At 41.5% G+C, this 21,518-nt stretch overlaps 1 protein-coding gene across 3 annotated transcripts in view; it reads right to left on the bottom strand.

The window, feature by feature from the left end:
- KCNK2 (potassium two pore domain channel subfamily K member 2) overlaps positions 1-21,518 on the bottom strand; it is a 201,821-nt gene that overhangs the window by 23,632 nt on the left and 156,671 nt on the right. For all 3 annotated transcript variants that reach the window (XM_054022787.1, XM_054022786.1, XM_054022788.1), the window contains one exon: positions 9,516-9,655. In XM_054022787.1, the coding sequence (XP_053878762.1) occupies positions 9,516-9,655 (140 nt within the window). The remainder of the gene's footprint in view (positions 1-9,515; positions 9,656-21,518) is intronic.

Raw genomic sequence — 21,518 nt, forward strand, 5'->3', positions numbered from 1 at the left:
GGGGGCTTTTTGGGGGGAGTGGAGAAAGTTTTGGGCAGTCAGGGTACAGGTAGGGGGTAGGGTCCTGGTGGGCAGTTGGGGGGGGGGGTCTTAGGAGGGGGCAGTTAGGGGACAAGGAACAGGGAGTCTTAGGTAGGGGGTGGGGTTCTGGAGGGCAGTTAGGAGCAGGGGTCCCAGGAGGGGGCAGTCAGGGGACAAGGAGCGGGGGGGTGGGGAGAGGGATCGGAGCAGTCAGGGGACAGGGAGCAGAGGGGTTTAGATGGGTTGGGAGTTCTGGGGGGGGCTGTCAGGGGGCAGGAGTGCGGAGAGGGATCGGAGCAGTCAGGGGACAGGGAGCAGAGGGGTTTAGATGGGTTGGGAGTTCTGGGGGGGGCTGTCAGGGGGCAGGAGTGCGGAGAGGGATCGGAGCAGTCAGGGGACAGGGAGCAGAGGGGTTTAGATGGGTTGGGAGTTCTGGGGGGGGCTGTCAGGGGGTGGGGAGTGGTTGGATGGGGCGTGGGAGTCCCAGGGGTCTGTCTGGGGGTGGGGGTGTGGATAAAGGTTGGGGCAGTCAGGGGACAAGAGGCAGGGAGGCTTAGATAGTCCTGGGGGGCAGTTAGGGGCAGGGGTCCCAGGAGGGGGTAGTCAGGGGACAAGGAACGGGGGGAGGCTTGGGAGGTCAGGGGGGGCGGGAAGTGGGAGGGGCAGGGGCGGGGCTAGGGCGGGGCTCCTCCCGTCCTCTTTTTTGCTCGCTGAAATATGGTAACCCTACTTATTGCTGTATTTGTAATATGTTTATAGCTGTGTAACTCTACCAACATTAGGAACCCAGGATTGTCATCAGCTACCGCAGTTTGGTTGAATAAAACATGCTGCAGCAGCAAAATTTCTTTTAACCAATATTTATCTCATCAGTTTTTAGCTCTTTTCAAATGTTCTCTCAGACATTGTGGCAAATTAATGGAGTCATACTGTAGTTTTGTTGAATCATACAGCCAATATTAGTGCCTTTCAGCAAATACTGAAGCTGCATTTCTTCAATACTAATAGAATATCATTCATCTACATTTAACTTCTGGAGGGCATGTCTTCATTTTTACACAGAGCTAGTGAGCTGCCTGCTACAGTATTTATCAAATAGATTTTCTGAAACCTCTGGTTCTGTGTCTGTATCTGGAGAGAGTTCAAGTTACTGCATGCTTGAATATATTTTTAAAAACTATATTCTTAATATTATATTTCTTGTATAAATTGTTCAAACAACAAAGGAGAAAAAAAGGAAAATATGCACACAATTCTTTTCTGATAGAAAATTTAATAATTTATGCAGGCAATACTATTATTCCTTTTCCAAAGGGTCCATAAAGTTTCTTCATAGGTTTTTAAAATACGTCAGAATTATTCTGCAATTCGTCTATCATTCCGTCAGAACCTGCTGCCTGTTTAAATGCAATTCAGTTTCTGTAGCAGGACAGATACTCTTCCAATGACACAATTGGTTTTGCCATTATGAAAGCTTAAGGTAGCCACTTCTTCCAATAAGTAAGGATAGTTAGGATTAATGTTGTTCACAATACTGCACAGAAGGCTGGGGTAGCTTATTATTATGACTGGCCTATATCCTGCAATCCTTTCTAACTCAAAGTTCTCCTTGACTTCAATGGGATCTTTCCCTGATATGGCTGTTTGGGCCCATCATTTTTAAGTCATTTATTATAAATGTATATTGTGTTTAATTAATAGAGCCAGACAAAATGTCATAAAGAATTTATAAGCCAAGTTATCAGAGACAAACAAATGAGACTGGACTATAGTTCAGGTGAGGGAAGCTCTGGGGATTATTGATGATGAGAAAGTGGTAGGAAGAGTTACTGGAAAAAAACAGTGGATTGCAAAAGCTAGTTTGCATATGAGAACAGTGAGGCAAGCAGTATGAGTGAAGGTGTAAAGCAGAGAGTGGGCGGAGGAGACAAAAGGAGAGAGGATTGAGAAGGCAGAAGGAGCAAGTGGAGGAGTATTGGGGAATGAAAGCAGAAAGGTAGGCATAGCTTGTATTTTGACATCTAATATAGCTTTAACCTGTCTCATAATCCATCAGTTACGCATGGTTCTACTACCCATGATATACTAATGCTTTTCAATTTCTACTTCACACCTTCAGTAAATCCCTATTGTCCTTAATTTTAAGCAGAATATTTTAACGGAGTCCAATATAGTCCACTAAATAGATTGAATTATTTCAGTTTTAGCCATGCATCATTTATGGCATTATGGATTTTATACTAAACTCTCTCTCTCTCTCTCTCTCATTGGAATTCATCAATTTCATTTTTCTGGATTACAACATAATGAGCAATTCCTCCAGAGTCGGAAAGAGAATCAAATGTCCCTGATGTGTAGTAAATCATCATGCTGCTATTTAGAACTTTCTATTGCAGTCATCATTGTGGCATCTGAGTTCCAATCAGGGACCTCCACCAGAATCTACACAGTGAAAACCAGAACAGACCATGGGTGAACTTGGCTCCAATGTCTACCTGAAAGCCAAACAAATACAATACTCAGGTTCACTCAGAATCTGCTCTGGCTTCCTCAGGTGCAGAACCTTGTGGGGAGGCCAGGATGACAGAAAGTCAAGTGGTGACAGGTTTCAGAGTGGTAGCCGTGTTAGTCTGTATCAGCAAAAACAACGAGGAGTACTTGTGGCACCTTAGAGACTAACAAATTTATTTTGGCATAAGCTTTCGTGGGCTAAAACCCACTTCATCAGATGCATGGAGTGGAAAAAAAACAGTAGGCAGGTATATATACACAATACATGAAAAGATGGGAGTTGCCTTACCAAGTGGGGGGTCAGTGCTAACAAGAATTCAATTAAAGTGGAAGTGGACTATTCTCAACAGTAGAATACTGTCAAGTGGGTTTTCCCAACAACAAAAGGGAAAGGGGAACAAAGGAGCACCCATTTAGCATAAAATCAAGATGTAAGGAATACAATTTTAATCAAGAAATTATAGAATCATAGAATATCAGGGTTGGAAGAGACCTCAGTAGGTCATCTAGTCCAACCCCCTGCTTAAAGCAGGACCAATCCCTAACTAAATCATTCAAACCAGGGGACTTGAAGAGAAGAAATTCTTAAATTGACTGTGCATCAATGCTAGGAGCCCAGATAATAAACAAGATGGAACAGAATTGCTCATTTATGAGTATGAATTTGACCAAGTTGATATTACTGAAACCTGGTTTGAAGTTTCACATGATTGGAATCTTAAAATCCTTGGTTATAACTTATTTAGGAAGGTATGAGTTGGCAAAAAGGGAGGGGGAATGGCACGCTGATCCTGAATCCTTATGGATTAACGTTCTAACAGATAAAGCACAAAATGGAATACTAATTACTGTCTAAATGACATTAGAGAATGACTGCCTCATTACACATCTATCTACAAAGTGTAGGGGTAAAAAATAGCATTATCATGGAGGACTTCAATCTGAGTGACATATGCAGGTGATCTCATGCTGCCAGTACTAAAACTTCCTTGGGATTTCTAAAAAAATTATAGACGACAAATTTCTCACTCAAAAAAAAGTTACATCCAATATATGGGGAAATTCTATATTAGACCTCACATTGTCAGATAAAGAGAGACTTGATCTCAGACCTAAAAAAAAAAAAAAAAATCAGTGGTTGCTTTGGTGCAAGTGATCAAGACTGGATTACATTTGTAATGTGCACACATAATAAAGTCTAAACCAGTAGTATATTTACTTGGTGCTTTTAAAGGGCCAATATCCCAAAGTTGAAAAATATTCTGAGCCAAATCAGCTGGAAAAAAAAATTTAAATGGAAAAATATGAAGAATAATAATAATTGGGAATTGTTTAAGAATATTTTACTGCAAAAGATTTGGGAACCATAGAGGAACCAAAGAGAAACCAGAGAGGAAAATCAGCTGAACATGAACTTCCGGTGCAACGCTGTGGCCAAAAGGACTAATTCAATCCTTGGATGTATAAACAGGCATATCAAGTAGGAGTATATTACCGCTATATATGGCAGTAGTGCAATCTACTGGAGTACAGCGTCCAGTTTTGGTGTCCACATTTCAAGAAAGATGTTGAAAAGGGTTCAGAGAAGAGCTAGGATAATGAGTAAAGGATTAGAAAACGTGGCTTATAACGAAAGGTTCAAGGAGCTCAGTCTGGTTATCTTATCAAAGACCTGATCACAGTCTGCAAGTACCAACTTGGGGAACAGGAATCTGATAATGAGGGTTCTCCTGTCTAGGAGGTATAACAAGAACCAACAGCTGGAAGTTGAAACTAGACAATTTCAGACGGGAATGGCATGTACATTTTTGGAAGTGAGAATGATTAATTATTGGAATATCTTATTAAGGGTTGCAGTGGAGTCTCCATCCCTGGAAATTTTAAAATAAAGATTGGATGTTTTTCTAAAAGACGTTCTCTAGCTCAGGGGTCGGCAACGTTTGGTACGCGGCTCGCCAGGGTAAGCACCCTGGCGGGCCAGGCCAGTTTATTTACCTGCTGACGCAGCAGGTTCAGCCGATCACGGCTCCCACTGGCTGCGGTTCTCTGTCCCGGGCCAATGGGGGCGTTGGGAAGCCGCGGACAGCACATCCCTCGCCCGCGCCGCTTCCCGCCGCCCCCATTGGTCTGCGACAGTGAACCGTGGCAAGTGGAGGCCGCGATCAGCCGAACCTGCCGCGTCAGCAGGTAAATAAACTGGCCCGGCCCGCTAGGGTGTTTATCCTGGCGAGCCGCATGCCAAACGTTGCCGACCCCTGCTCTAGCTCGAGCACAGCTATTGGACTCAAAACAGGAATTAATATAGGGAAATCTTATGGCTTGTGTTAGACAGGAGATTAGTCAGGTGATCATAATGGTCCCTTCTGGCCTTAAAAATCTATGAACTTCTTCATCATGAGGTCCTCAGACAGTCGAAAAGTCAGCCTCAAAATGATACTAATGGAGTAGCATGTTTGACCTAGTAAAGTCACTTGTAGGGTGAACTCTTTGCACAAGAGGGCAAGGAACCATCCTGTATGATTGGAGAAAACACTAAATGAGGTAATAGGGTTTTTCAAGTTTAGCTTTTACGATTTATCAACATAGAAAAAGCTTCTTCCAGACAAGACTTACAGCATAAGACCATACACTTTTATATAACTTCCTTTATACAAAGTGCACAAGAGTAGAATAGAAAAATAGTGTTTTAATATTTTCTTAGAATAGCACAAAAATGGGCCAAAACTCAGTCTGCTCAAGCTGATTTCTGTTACTTCTGAAACCTTAACAGCTATGGCTACAACATTCTCTGTTGTGAGTACTCACAGACATGCTTGAGCAATGGGATAAAGAAGCACACAGTGAGTCTTTGCTTCTCAACACAGTGAAAATTTCAGTACCTGAGGGATGCAATTACTTGAGCAAATAGTGCCAGCTATTCTATGGCTGTATTTATTCTGACCTTTAAAAAAAAAAAACAGAGAGAGAGAGAGAGAGAGAGAGAGAGAGAGAGAAGTGTATCACAATATTCTGTACCCCTGCATTAGCTAAGGGAACATGAATATATACATATATCTGAAGAATGAAATGTTCCTTTCTGTAGCCACAATGAATATGCTTGTTGAGGCTACAAAAGAGAAAAGGGAGAGGAAAGGGAATAGGGTATGCATTTTTGGTGCTTGAGGGAAATATGTTTGGTACTGTAGAGTGCTGCATCACCTGGGAAATATCATTTTACTTAATATGCAATAGGGGAATGAATTTAAAAGCATCCAAACTTGTATTTGTTTAAATATTACCCAGAATTGAGTTTGGACTCAAATGCCTACAGTGCATAGTTAAAATCAACACGCAAAGTTTTAAAAAAATCCCAAGTCCAATTAATAAAAATAAATCGTAATGTATGAGACAGTAGTACACAGAGGCCTCAATCAAAATTAGGGCTCCATTTTGCTAGGTGCTGTACAAACATTTGGTACCAATAGTGCCTCACCCAAAGAGCTCACAATCTAAGGCCACATCTACACTTGGAGCAGGGGGTGCGATTCCCAGCTCATGTAGACATACCAGCTCTATCTCTGCTCGAGCTAGTGTGCTAAAAATAATAGCATAGCTGGAGTAGCATGGGCGGCCGCTCGGGCTAGCCATCCTGAGTATGTACCCACCCAGACCCTCTGGGCATGTACTTGGGCAGCTAGCCAGAGGTGCCTCCGATGCCACCGCATTGACAGTGTTATTTTTAGCATGGCAGCTCAAAGAAAGCGAATGCGGATATGTCTACGCAAGCTGGGAATCACATCCCCAGCTTCAAGTGTAGACATAGCTTAATAGAGAAACAAAAGGGTATATGAAAGGAAGCTTTATTATCGCTGTTCTACAGATGGGAAACTGAAGCACAGAGAGATTAAGGACCAGGTTCTCATTTATACTCTCCAATCAGAAGTTAATGTGAATGAGAATCAGTTTTACGTGACTTGCACAAGGGGACACAGGAAATCCATGGCAGACAAAGGAACCTAACCTAGAATCCCAAGCCAGTGCATCAAGCACAACACCATAATGTTCCAAAAATATTAAATTAAGTCCTTAAAGTTTCACAGAATTCAAAGCATGTTCACTGAAACCAATAGATATGGTAAACGTTAATTTCTGGAGAGCTTTCAAAAGTGTAAACGGGATTTAGGAGCACTAGTTCTGTTGACTTACAATGGGACTTTTGCCTCTAGGCAAGGCCTCTTAGGCACTTCTGAAACTCTCTCCCTTAGTAATGAAGTGCCCATCTCCACACAGAGTATCTGGGATACTCAACAAGCTTTAAAGAGAACGTAAACAAAACGTGGATACATGCCCACAGAGATCAGCTTGTTTCTTTCAGAAAACTGGATGAAAGAAAATAGTCCAAAAATAATAGATGATGAAGAAAAAGGAGATCTAATTGGTAAAGATGCACTGACATGAACAGAAAGGCCTTGCTCTAAACCCTGAAGAGAGCTTTCCTGAACTAAGAAGGCCCTGTAAATGAAAGATTCAGATGGAATATCAGGAGTACAAGAATGACCTAGCTGACTGCAATTGCCTCAGTGTAACAGAGAGAGAGAGAGAGAGAGGTTTTTTGTCAAATGTGTCAGACTCAGATTCATGGGCAGTGCAGATAAAAGGTCAGGGGAGGCAAAAGTCCAGCCAGGCAGGGGGGAAATGCCGTGGCTGTGGCGCAGGTCACCCCTCCGGAAGCGTGCCAGCCCACCACCACCTCTGGAGTGCCGGATGCAAAGCTCGATACAAGGGGGTGAAACAGCACCTGGACCATGGCCACGCCCACGCTCTGCCTCACCCCTGCACCACCTCTTTCCCCGAAGCCCTCCCCACACCCACACTCCTCCCTGCCTTTTCCCCCGAGGCTCCACCCTTGGTCCGCCTCTTCCCGCCCCTGCTCTGCCTCATCCCCCATGGCCTCCCCCTGCCCGCGCCCCTCTGCCCACTTTTTCCTGCCTTAGGTGAGCGACGGAAGAGAGATCCTCTCTTCCGTCGCTCACCTAAGGCAGGAAAAAGTGATGGAGCCATGACCCCATTGTGGTCCCTGCCGTTCCGGGACGGGGACCAAGAGAAACGAGTGGCGGGGGCCTAGGGAGAAGGGGCGGAGAGGAGTGAGTGGTAGGCGGGGCCTCAGGGGAGGCAAGAGGTGGAGCCAGGGTGGGAATTTGGGAGGGGGAAAAGAGGCTGAGTGGGAGTGGGGCCATGGTCCAGGTGCCAGTGGCCCAACCACTTCTAGGGAACTTCCGGCGCTCGCATGTGAGCCTCCCCAAATGGAAGACTCATGCACTCCCTATGCTCAGATTACTAAGGCTGTAACAGCAAAATTTGAAGTAATCTGTTTATTTACTGGTTTCAAAGTACCAGCCGTGTTAGTCTGTATCCGCAAAAAGAACAGGAGTACTTGTGGCACCTTAGAGACAAACAAATTTATTTCAGCATAAGCTTTCGTGGGCTACAGCTCACTTCTTCAGATGCATAGAGTGGAACACACAGACAGACAATATTTATACATACAGATTGTGTTCCACTCTATGCATCTGAAGAAGTGAGCTGTAGCCCACGAAAGCTTATGCTGAAATAAATGTGTTAGTCTCTAAGGTGCCACAAGTACTCCTGTTCTTTTTGTTTATTTACTAGCAGCCAGTGCTGAGTGGGCATCATAGATTCCTTCACCACTTTTCCAGAGAGCAGGGTTCCAAACCTGCAAACGGTTAAACATATTGTGCATGCAAGTAATCACATGTGTAGTGTCATTGACTTCAGATGGAATACTCATGTGAGTAAAGTTACAAATATCCTTAGAGGGTTTGCAGGAATAGGGCCAAGATGAGCAGCTATCTTCTTTAACTACTGCAGAACTAATACACATATTGTCTTCTAAGAGAGGACGTTAGATTAATACTCTTTCACTAATTAGATGCCAATTCTTTTCTCAGAATAAGTGACTATGAATTCACACTAAAAATGCACTCATATCAACCCTTCGCAATCAGCTACATGAATGATACCACTAAACATAAGCAACACAAGACAGCGCTAGATATAGAAGAGCAGTTCACATTGTATCTCCACTGAAAACAATGATTCCTTGTATTGTCTTTGATTACTGCAGATGAATTATTTGTAGATGACGTGAACCTAGATCACATGGAATGAATATCTTGCTTCTGAACAAAATATTTTTTCTTAATTTATGTTTAAAGCTTTTTAATCAAGCCTGTTCTCATTAGCCATAACCAAAAGAGGTTTTACTTATCCCAAAATGTTTACTGAAACTAAGCCATTTGGCTAACTGATTACATTTTAATTAAACTACTTTATCATCATTGGAATGACAGAAACACATTTACATGAAAAAGCACATTTGAACTTAAACCAACACATCTGACTTGCGAATTAGTGTATGTAACTGAATGAGACTATTGTAAAACACCTCTGGGCATATTTTAATGGTCCATGCCTTAGGTGCAGTGCACTGTATGACAAGTAACATAAGACAAATTAATGTATCGCTAAAACAAGTCCAGGAGTCTCTTACTGCTTAATATGGCTATGTAGTGGTACATTTGATTCTTTTGCTTTACATATCTGTATCATATAGCAAAAAATCATAGGAAAATATTATTTCTCCAAACACTGAGCGCATGGGTTAACTATCAGAAATAGTTCCTATAAAAATAGACATTTCCTTCCAGCAAGATAGGTGTACTTTTGTATTGCACACATTTTCCTTTAATTGATATCTATGTTTACTTGAGTTTATAAGTAGTGTCATAAAATCAATATATATTCAACCAAACTGGTACAAATGAATTGTACAATGACATCAGCTATTTCAGCCCATGCTGTACCTCATATATAGGCAACTTTGATTCATGCCCTAAAAGCAAACATTTACTATATGTTTTCCTGTCCTCTAATCCAAATACAAATGAAGAAGCAAATTGTTCTTACATGCAAGATGCTCTTACCTCTTCCTTTGTCTTTTTCGATATGACTCTTAGCCAGTCTCCAATCATGCTCAGGACAGCAGCAAAATAAGCAAGTCCTACAAGGATCCAAAACCATACCACTGGCTTGTAAAAATCAAGGTATTCAATGTCTGATCCCCCTGAAAGACAATAAAGTTAAAAATAAAGTGTGCTTCATATTGGTATACACAAAATTGTACTTGATGCTTTCCTTTTCTAAAACACTCATTTTTTAAAAATGTACATTTTTAAGGCTTTTAAAAAAATTCTTATTTTCCAACTGAGTTTTTCACATCTGTGCAAATAAGAATAGGCAACGAAATAAAAGGAAAATCACTGAACGAGACAATGGGCTAAATTCATCCCTGGAAGAAAAGCACTGAAATCCGTCGCATTACACAAAGGATAAGTGTGCCTCAATAACGGCTATCAGGTTGTAATAATTATAAAATGAGCCCACATAATTATGCTCAACAGCTGACAAACTTATTTATAAGCACTGCTGGTTCTTTCATACTTGCTCCAAACTCCTATGCTATGTAAGCATTAAGGGCTGATCCAAATTTAACGGAGGAGTAGGTAATATGTCAGGATCTGGGGGGTGGGGTTGGGTGTTTGTGGAAGCAGTTAGAACTACACTGAATAGAGGTTTTTATCTGCCTAGCTACATTCATGGTCCCCATCACTTTAGTACCCTGAGCCCCTCACAAACATGAATGACTTTGTCCTCCCCACACTCCTGGGAAGCAGGAAATATTATCACCTCCATTTTACAGATGAGGAAACCAAAGCACAGGGAGACTAACTAAGCCGCTCATGATCACAGAGCAAATCTCTGGCACTGACAGAACCCAGATCTCTTTAATCCAAGTGCCAAGACCATCCATCTTCCCCTTTTTACTAAAAAGGAGAGAAAATCTGTGAAATGCCCATGGTGGGGCCATCATAAAGAATAGACATTCCAATTCCATAGGGGATTCAAGTTATGGTTACCACAGAGCTTTCACTCCACATTAAGTAGTTTATATTTAATACCACATAGCACACTGAGCACTAAACCCCGCACTAGCAATTCAGCCTGGCCATAATATGATAAAGCCCAATCTGGAGCCTCTGAGACTGCAGATTTGGCAGCAGCATCCAAACCAGCCAGGTTTATAAACTTGTGGTTGTTATTAGTCAATGAATCCACCAGTTACATGGAAATAACATACAGATTATGGAATTCTACTGATAATTACTTATTAGAGGGAAAGGCTTTTTAATGTATAGATTTAATGCTATATCTACAAATAATAAACTTTCATGTCAGTCAAAACTGCTGGGGTAAAGTATGGTGACCAGGTGTCCTGATTTTATAGGGACAGTCCTGATATTTGGGGCTTTGTCTTATATAGGCGACTATTACCCCTCACCCCCGTCCAGATTTTTCAAACTTGCTGTCTGGTCACCCTAGGGTAAACCCATGGATAACAAGATTATTTATTTAATTGTTTATGAACTTCCAAAAATACAGGGAAATTCTGAATTCAGTAACATTCTGCAATTCCACTGATGGCACTGAAATGTAAAAAGAGGAGGCAAATATATAAGAACATAAGAATATCCAGACTGGTGAGATCAATGGTCCATCTAGCCCAGTATCCTATTTTACAACAGTGGCCGGTGCCAGATGCTTCAGAAGGAAGGAACGGAACAGGGCAATTATCAAATGATCCATTCCTTGTTGTCCAGTCCCAGTTTCTAGCGGTCAGTGGTTTACTACCTGGTACATGGGATTGCATTCCTGACCATATTGGCTAATAGCCACTGATGAACCTGTCCTCCGTGAACTTACCTAATTCTTTTTTGAACCAAGTTATACTATTTGGCCTTTACAACATCTTTATGTTTTACCTTATTATATACTCAGACTAGTATCCTTATAAAACTGAGGTTTGAGTTGAAATTTATAATCAGCAACATAGGGAGGAAAATCTTATTATAGAATGTTGTAATTTAAGGACAGAAAATTCATTGCTGGGATAAGGTGGAAAAATATCACTTGCAAGTGTGAATTTAGCAGCCACAAATGATATATAAAATGTGCTTGCCTTGACAAGACAAATATTAACTATAAGATCCACTATTGTGTTTAATATGAAATTACAGCCATTAAAAATGATGAAAAGACATTACCAACTTTTTGTGTGCTTGCTCAAATGTGGTCCACTGGACAACGAGATAAATGGATGTGAATGAAGGTGGTAATTTGACACATTATTTGACAAGTTCCTAATATTAAAAAATGTTGGTCAAATGTTATCAAATTGCTTTCAAGACAGAATGGAATCTTAAGCTACTAACTGAGTCAGCGTTACGTATTGATGAAAAAAATCAGATACAAAATCTTTTTCGTATGGACTGCAATTCCCCTTACTTGTGCAAAGAGATGGATCCTCAGAAGATGGTAACACTCATTTCTCCCAATTTAATGAGGATCTTATGTTGGTATGGCAGAATATTTTTCATATACACTTTTTATTTCTTGAGATAAAATACAAGATTTAAGGATTGCTTGTGATATGGGAGGAGTTTTTCTCATTTGTCTTAGAACACAAACATGCGGAAAAAAGAAGAACATGAGATTACTAAGGAGCTTGCTAGTCATGAGAGCAGCCTGGGAGGAGATCCCAGACTTCATTTTGCAGTATTTTTTGCTTCTCCATAGCGTATGCTATTCTTACATATATTTTATCATTATTTTAAAAGCAGAGGTGCTTTAAAAAAGTTTTAACACAAAAATGGTAGTATTTCTATCGTATTGAATTCTTATATACTTGTTAGTTTTTATACTGTGGAGTTTTGTTAACAAACAATTGGATCTGCGTTATGCACATTTTTATTTCTCCTCTTGTTAAAAAGGTGATCCATGAAGGGAGGATGCAAAATTCCAGCAAGTTAACTGTGTGATAAATATACTCAACAACCAGCCTAGGAGAGGCATTCAGCAAAATTTTCCTTTATAAGTGACTTTCTTCTTTTAGATCCCAGAATATTCACCTAGGGTTACCATATTCTGTACCTCCAAATGGAGGACACTCCACGGCCCCCGGCCCCGCCCCCAGCCCCGCCCATACCCCCTCCCCAACCCCGCCCCCTCCCCAAAGTCTCCGCCCCCTCCCCTGCTTCCCGCGAACATTTGATTCGCGGGAAGCCTGAAGCAGGTAAGGGGGGAGTGGGGGGGAGGAGGCGCAGCCCAGGCTAGCCCCCCCGGCGGCTCCAGCCTGGGTCGGCTCGGGCCCTGGGGTGCCGGCCCCGGCCCACCACCCCCGGCCCGCCCAGCACTGCCGGCCCCCGGCTCCCCGCGGGCCCGGCTCCCCGCCGGCCCGGCCGACCCGGCTCCCCGCGGGCCCGGCTCCCCGCCGGCCCGGCCGACCCGGCTCCCCGCCGGCCCGGCTCCCCGCCGGCCCGGCCGACCCGGCTCCCCGCCGGCCCGGCCGACCCGGCTCCCCGCCGGCCCGGCTCCCCGCCGGCCCGGCTCCCAGCCCGGACCCCGGCCCGGCACCGCGCCCCCGGCTCCCCGTCCGGCACCGCGCCCAGCCCTGCACTGCGCCCCTGGTTCCCGGCCCGGCACCATGCCCCCGGCCCCGCACGGCCGGCCCCGGCCGAGCACCACCCAGCCCTCCCGATTTTCCCGGACATGCCCGGCTTTTGGGGATTTCCCCCCGGACGGGGATTTGAGCCCCCAAAAGCCGGACATGTCCGGGAAAATCCGGACGTATGGTAACCCTAATTCACCCCATTGCAGCTGGCTCCCACTCCAAGCGATGGCTCTGCCACCAATAAACCTTGCTGGAGTCTAGAAATAGTCTATAGGAAGTCAGGTATGTGTCTGTTTAAAATAAATTGCTTGGTCTTGCACATAAAGGAAAAACTATTTTAAATATGCAAAACCCCATATATATTTTAAAGCCCTCAGCACTTAGCTGACTTACTAAAAGCTGAGTCCATGCTACAACAAGCTTCTCTAGCAGCTGTAAAGTCACAAGCATGGTGCATGCTGCAGCATTATTGGAAGTGGGAGTCAGATAGTCCCTATAGAGATGGTTGTGTGGCACCAAGCCTGGAGCTAATATGCTAACTTCTTCTCTTCCTCTGGCTGTGGGAAGCATTCAGCACATAAGGTTAAACCTCATGGAGTTCTGTAATAAGGTTAACTAAGAATCTCATTAAATTAAATAGGTAAGAGAATGGGATTCAAATCACTAATATAACTGTTCTGAAGTTAGAGTTAATGAGATTCATTAACTATTGAATTACAGTTCAGATGAATGAGTATGATAGCAAATGCATCCCCACTAAAATGTATGAGAGTAGCCAGCTAATGAATTTACCAGTTTATACTGTAAAAAGAAAAGAAAAAGAAAGGAGTTCAATATGTAACACATTTGCATTGACTTTTATGCAGCATAATCATTTATTCAACATTGTTATCTTTATTTTAAAAGCCAGAATGATCTATGTAGCAAGAAGCTGAACTCATTTGAACATGTTTTGCTTTGCAGAAACAGTACTGAGGGACAAAATACTAGTTCTTTGCCCAGGCGGTTTGCGCAGCCTGGTTGCAGTTACTAATAATGACCATGGAGAAGAGCTGTGCCGCTCTACCCAGGGACCTGGTCTGTTTGATCTGTGCACAGATCCATTGATCGCACCCCTTGCCTGCCCATAATCCTCCCACCATGGGGTGCTATAGAGGTCCACCACTGAGACCTCCTAACTAGTATGCAGGGGAGTGTGGAGTACACCAGGGGTCTGACCCAAAGCCCTGTGAAATCAATGGGAGTCTTCCCATTGACTCCAGTGGGCTTTAGATCAAGCTCCAGGACAGAGTCTACACTACTGCTGCCTCTCTGCACATCTTCCCCACAAATAAGTGATTTGGGACTTTCAATGGTTACCTAATACACCCTAGAACTGGGCCCAATCCAACAGACCTTACTGAGATAACAATCCCTTGAACTCCAATAGAAGTGTTGCCTTAGTAAAGACTTCCAGATTGGCTCCCCATTGCCTACTAAACTGAAAATGTTAAAAAAGCTACTTTTACAGAAATACAGTATATTTTCATATTGTTTAAGCAACCATTGAAACGAATAATTATTTCCATAAAAGTAGCTTTTTCTTTTTTGTTTCAGACATTTAAATATATATATATATATATATATAAATAAATAAATAAAAGACAAGATAACCCCTCCAGTGTGGTAAGTTTCAGTATAAAGAGGTGGTTACTCTAAAGCTAACGCTTCAAATATTATTAGTACCACTATAAAGAATGCTCTTCTCCTGGCTCAGGTGAGCTGTACATTTGCGACAGCCAGCCAAAGCCTTTCAAGCAGATGCAGGATATGTGTCAGAAGCAGTCTAAAGTAACAGGGAACTAGGCCATTTGGGCTTTATAAACTGTAACTAGTACCTAAAGTATATAGGCAGCTACTGCAGAACATGAAGCACAATTGCAATATGCTCTCTCCAGTCTGATCTATTGAGGAGGTGTACAGCAACATTCCATACTAACTGAAGCTTCAAGTAGCCTTCATAGTTCACTCCAGGTAGAGCTTATTGATCCAGTCTAGACTTGACGTGACAAAGAGTGGTTTATGTCAACACTAATGTAACCCCAGTTATAGTTATAAGAGCTTATCAGAAAGACCACATGCATCTTTTGTTCCTCAGCTTTGCAATCTATTTCTGCAGAGCCATATCCTATAGGGCAAGTAATATCACCTAGTGGTGGAAGACAAACTGTGCTGCAGTGACTAATACACTTAGCATTCCAGCTTTACCAGGTTGTGTGAAGGAAAAACTGTCACTAGTATTGAACTTTGCTTTCAATTATAGGGCTAAATAATTTCATTGACTCCAGTACATTAGTGGAAACATTTAAGTCTCCATCTTAACATTGTTAGGCCATTTCTGTGCCCTGCAGACAGTGGCAGGACTATCAATAATGCCAATATACTGAATCTAAGCACTGCAGAACACAGTAAGGAAAAGAACCAGTGAACTTTAAGGTGGAGGCAAGTAAAGATGATATTCTGGAGTCAATTTTCGAAGTGGCGAGCAGGAGATATGCAGGCAAATCCTACCATTTATTAAATGGCATTGGTTGTGATGTGAGCTTACAAGTCAAGTCAAGTTTATTAATAATGACAACGCCATAGGCCAAATGAGCCAAAACCTAAATATATTACAATAAACTAAATCCAGAATTTTAAAATCTATATAAAAATAAATTTGAAAGAATATGAACTAATTAAATCATATATGCTTCCTATGCCACAGGTCTTTTCCTTCTTTTAGCAGTTGACCATACAAATAGGACAACTGCTTGGTGCACAGATACACTGTCAGTTCCTAATAAGTACACCTCTACCCCGATATTACGTGACCCAATATAACACGAATTTGAATATAATGCGGTAAAGCAGCGCTCCGGGGGGAGGCGGGGGCGGGCTGCGCATTCCGGCAGGTTAAACCAAGTTCGATATAACGCAGTTTCACCTACAATGTAGTAAGATTTTTTGGCTCCCAAGGACAGCATTATATCAAGGTAGAGGTGTATTCTGTTTTCTGAGACGTCATAGAAAAAGGCATCCAGGACAAAACTACTGAAAGCCATTTTGATCTCAAGTGGCAATATAAATTACAATATAATAAATAATGGGGTAGGACTTCCACCTGGCCAGAGCTGCACGGACAGAGGCGGTTACATTTCTCAATGCCAATATATTGGCCTTCTGAGTAAGCTGACTGCATAGATTGAAAATGGAAAGCTGTAAAGGCCCTCTTCCTTAACTTGTTATTAAAAAAACTGTCTAAATATCTGACATATTGATGAGTCTTTTTAACAAGGGGGAATCAAGATGAAATATTGCCATGTCTAGTTGCTTATTAATATCCTCTAGTCTCAGCTTGATTAGGGATTTCACATTTTTAAACTTAAATCTAATTATTTCCAATTATGAGAGGTCTAGAGAATGAAAAGAATTTTGAATGTACTCTAACCAAGAAAATATATGTGAGAAAGCCCTGCTGAACAGTTCCTCTAAGCATAGCCTCAGCAAACAAAGGGGATGAATACTATGAATGTGAAACCAAAAATTGATATTATGGTATTACACTTTGGACAGAAAAGAATTCATGCTCGACTCCGCTCTAAGAAGAGCACTGGGTTTATTATTTGGGAGACCAAGAATCTTTCTAAGAAACTTGTTTTCAATCACTTTCATTCTCAAGGGATTATTTCCGCACCATGCAAAATTTGAGCATATACCGGACACCTGGGCCTCAAACACTAAAGGCTAGAGCAATTAAGTTGCCCCAGTGAGCCTACAAAATTCAAGCCTAACATACTTGCATAATTTATTTATATGCAACTCCCATCTTTGACCTTTGTCTAATTTACTTGAGTTTTTGGATATCTCATTTCATTTATATACAATACCTGCCATATTAAGATTCGCTACTTCAGAAAGGCTTGAAAATACCTGTTCATCCACTTGTTATCTACTTTGCACTATTTTTATATACAAATAATTTACTTTTGTGTTACAAATATTGTCATTTTGAGGCTAACTTTAGTACCTGATAATATCTTTCATTATACTGAAAGATGACAGATGTGGCATGAAAAAGCTCTCCACTTTTCACCTTCATAGAACATTTATATTATTGGCCTGATTTGTTCTGTACTATTAAAGTCAATGGTTTCACTTCAAAGCAAGAGAAGGAGAGAATTTAGAACCACTGTGTCCTATTTCTCAACAGAGGATATAGGTTATTCCACAAGCCTGGCCTCTTACCTCATTTTCGCAAATAGGAACTACAGCCGCAAAGCTTTGTTCGGTTATGGAAATTATTTCTTTCTCATGGACATGACCTGTAAATTAGATTGTCTACCAACTATCTAATTCTGCCATGCTTACCTGTATTGATTAGTGCCCTTCTCTGCAAGTAGCCTCATTGGAATAAAGGACACTACTCATGTAGTAAGATACTACACCATGTAAGTAAATGTGGCAGAATTGAGACCTATGTTAATTAGACACTATTATTTACATAGCAACCAAAGCACAGCAGGCAATTCTGTTTATATCAGTGGAGTAACTCTTTGGTTTACACCTTTGTAAAACATAAATATATGAAAAATGAGAGAATAAAATGTAACAAAATAACTCAATGGTGAGGTCAACCCACATCTTGTTAAAACTATTATTTATGTTTACATGGTATTTTGTTTGATTTTTATAGTACTCAGGAAAACAAAATCTTTAGCATTGTTGTATCACAGAACTCAAAATACAGGATATGGATCAATTTGCCAGTCATTGTGGAATGCCACATTTTACCAGTCACTTTTTATCTTCTTCAATAGGTGCTGTAGTATTCCCTTTGAATGGTTTGTCACTTTATTATGTATCGTGGCAAAGTACAATATTTTGACACTTGTTTTTGTCACAAATTGGAACAAAAAAAAATCAAAATACGCTCTTCCTGTGAAAGAATTTGATAAGTGTAATTGTTAAAATACTATATAATTATTTTCTTGGACATGTAACAAAAGAACTCTCTCTCCATCTCTCTCACCCCTTTTTTCCATCCTGGGACACTGCAGTCCTCTATGGTTGCTCTAAGATATCCTATTTTAGTGGAACTAGCCACTGAAAGTTTCCACTGGCTCCAAATAGCAACTAGGTTTTGGATAGAATAAAGATCTGTTAGTCTACTGCTTCCTGGGAATACTGAGTCTCGAACAGAAATCAACAGAGACCAAGAGAAAGAGTCTAGTGGAATCTACTGGAATTTCTGTCAAGGTAGCCGCCATTACAGCCTTTCAGTTTCATTACGCTTCTTTATGTCTAAATTCTTCTGTTTGCTCCCTTCCTTGTCCCAGCTATTCCAATACACACTCAATCTCTCTCTCTCTCTCATCTCCCTAAGGATTTAAGTCTCCTCCTTCCTTTTCTCAGCCTCTTGGTGTCTTGTTTTCTGCAAAACTCCTCTCTTTAAAAAGTAGTGACTTCTGGGTTGGTGTAAGATGCCAGTCTGGGGACTCACCTCTTCTCCTTAGGCACAAAACAGGCACCATTCAGGCAGTGGAAGTGGCAAGCTACACCACAGTGCCCTACCAGTGTACCTTAGTTCTGACCTGGAAAGACCATCCCTAACTTATGGCTACACTGCAGCTGGAAGTTCTTCCCAGCGTGGCTAGACAGACACGTGCTAGCTCTGCTCATGCCAGCACACTGAAAATAGCGGTGTGGCTGTGCTGGCATGGGAAGTGCTTGAGCTAGCCATCCAAGCAGGTACCCAGAGGGTCAGGCGGGCTTGTATTCAGGCAGCTAGCCTGAGCCACTGGCCGTGTCAACACAGCCCACTGCTATTTTTAAGCACACTAGCTCAAGCAGAGCCTAGCACGTGTTTGTCTACCCATGCTGGGAAGCATGCTCCCAGCTACGCTGGAGACATATCCTCCCTCCTCTCAGTCTTAGGGTATTTCAGACTCAATTAAAACTTGTCCCTCACTGCTGAGACAGTCAGCATCAGTGCCAGTTGTAAATGAGTTTTTCAGATGTAGACACCTATGCACTAAGATCTGGACTACAGCTCCATTTTTACCTGCCCCACGACTCAATTGTAATAAATACAAAACTAGGCATAATTTCACATTCTACAGCTCCAACAAACTAGGAGATTTTATTCAGCCGATGCACACTACTGTCTCAGAAGCATACAGGATCTACCCACAACTTTAGCAGAGGTAAGAAGAAAAAGGAGAAAGCCATGCTATGGTGGCTGAGCAAAACTCAAATCTTACTACAATACATGATCCCTATTAAGTAGCCAACTTGCAAACGTTCTGTATGCTTTCTCATATCTAATAAAGAAACCCAACCATTAAGTTAGCTCAATGTTTAGAATTATGCAGAAACTAACTGATCTTTGCAAAATATTCCAGACATCTGTTGTTGATGCAGAATAAACTAACTCACAAACCAAGGATAATGTTTAACCAATCAGCAGCCAACTTCAGATCTGTCGCAACCATTCTGAGCTTCACAGCTACAATGGAGATAGAAGTCTGATGCTCTTCCTCTAAAAGCACGGACCCATACAACTTGAAAATCACCATTACCAGTACAGGACCCAGGACACAAAGGCAAGCAGTTATGTGGTACACCCACTGACTACATAAATACCAGTCTTCTCCATATTAATCTGAGTGGAAATAAAAATCAATAGTTTCATGTTAATAGTGGAAATGTGAAATGAAAATGTGTATAAAATGAACTATTACAGAGTAAAATCACGCCAGGATGTTCTGCAGAAAGATAATGTGTTTTCTGGTAAAATACAAGTTTTAATTATACTGTGCACTGCAGGAACAAAATTATTATATCAAGTGGGCCCATGAAGAGGCAAATGTACAAAAATTTATATTGAAAGAAATGATTAATGTGTACTCAATGTTTCAGTTACAGCCAAGTGGGCCATTTCGCATTATGCCCCTACTATAAATATAACCAGGCCTTGCATTAATGTACTGCTGATTGCATCAAGATAATATAAAACATGCAAAGCTTTGGCTTTGAAGCAGTGTATCAGCTTTGACATAGTGCTAGCCAGCAGCAGGTGAATCTCACTGGAATCACAAATTCTGAGCCAATGTCTACTCCTGCAGCCAGAACAGCAAGCAGAGGAAAAGAATAGAATATAAAGACTATAGAAAGGAATATGGGAGAAAGAAAACAGCAAGCGACATACAAACCTAACATGCATTCACATTTTATATTTATGTATATGTCACACAAACACTACATTAAAAGAACATTACAGTTGCCAAGTCAAGCACTCAAAAATTAGGAAATGCCACAATTAAGTTTGCCAGTGCAATTTTAATTCAACCCCCTTGGGCATAAGCATTATGCAACAGTCTTTAATTACATGATCACATACTATATTTTCCACAGGATCTCTGCCTCATTCAGTGCACAGGCCAGATGATGCTCCTGGAATAAATCCCAGCTGCTAGGACCAGCAATTGCAGAGAAAGACCTGCTCAGTTCTTGCAGCCTTGGATGGAGCATGCTTAGTCACTCTGTGGGAATGGTGCATGCGCAGTCCAGTCAGCACATGGGAGCTGTGAGCATGCTCACAACAGAAAAACTCTTCAGAAAAATGTAGCTCCCAAACTCTAACAAGTTTCTACCAAGCATATGTGAATTGTAACTTTTCAAAGCCTATAATTTGGCCAGTTTTTTCGGGACCAGACACATTCCTGACACCAGGACAACCTCCCTGCCATGTTTCAAGTCCCTGCTAAAAAACATGGAGGCACTAAAGCTTCTCAAAGAAACAGTTATAGGATTTTTTTAAAACATGGACAAATAATTTTTCTCTAGCCTCATTCTGGGAAATGGTTATAGAGTTTAGCTAAAACTTTCATAACAAAATTCAGTCTGACACTTAGTATGGAAATTTTCAGCCCAAACAGTTAAAGTTTGGTAAAGTTATAAGTGATTGAAAACAGGGTCTTGTAATGGAAAGTGTCACGCAACCTTAGCTACAGTGCAGTGCTGCCAACTCTGCCTATAACACACACAAATATATACAGGGCGAGAGTGAACACAGGAGACAGAAAGCACAGAAAAAGAGAGAGCATGACAGCCAGAGATATTTGTACAGCTGAAACCAAATTCTGAAACAATATTTTGACAAGTGAGAGCAGAAGATCACCATTGTCAGAGCTGTTTTTAAATGACTCCAGTGTAAAAACCAAAATATTTAACAAACTGAAATAATGTACTTATTATTATAATGTTGTACTTGTCTAAAGTTAGAAAAAACTATTACAAAGTTAAAACAAGGTTTTTTGGTTTTGTTCATGCAAATGATTCCGATTGAAATAGCAGTCTGAAAATACTTGTCAAGCATAACAACAGGTGACCCCACGTT

This window comes from Malaclemys terrapin, chromosome 3 (genome assembly GCF_027887155.1).
Source record: "Malaclemys terrapin pileata isolate rMalTer1 chromosome 3, rMalTer1.hap1, whole genome shotgun sequence".
In the NCBI taxonomy this organism is placed as follows: Eukaryota; Metazoa; Chordata; order Testudines; family Emydidae; genus Malaclemys; species Malaclemys terrapin.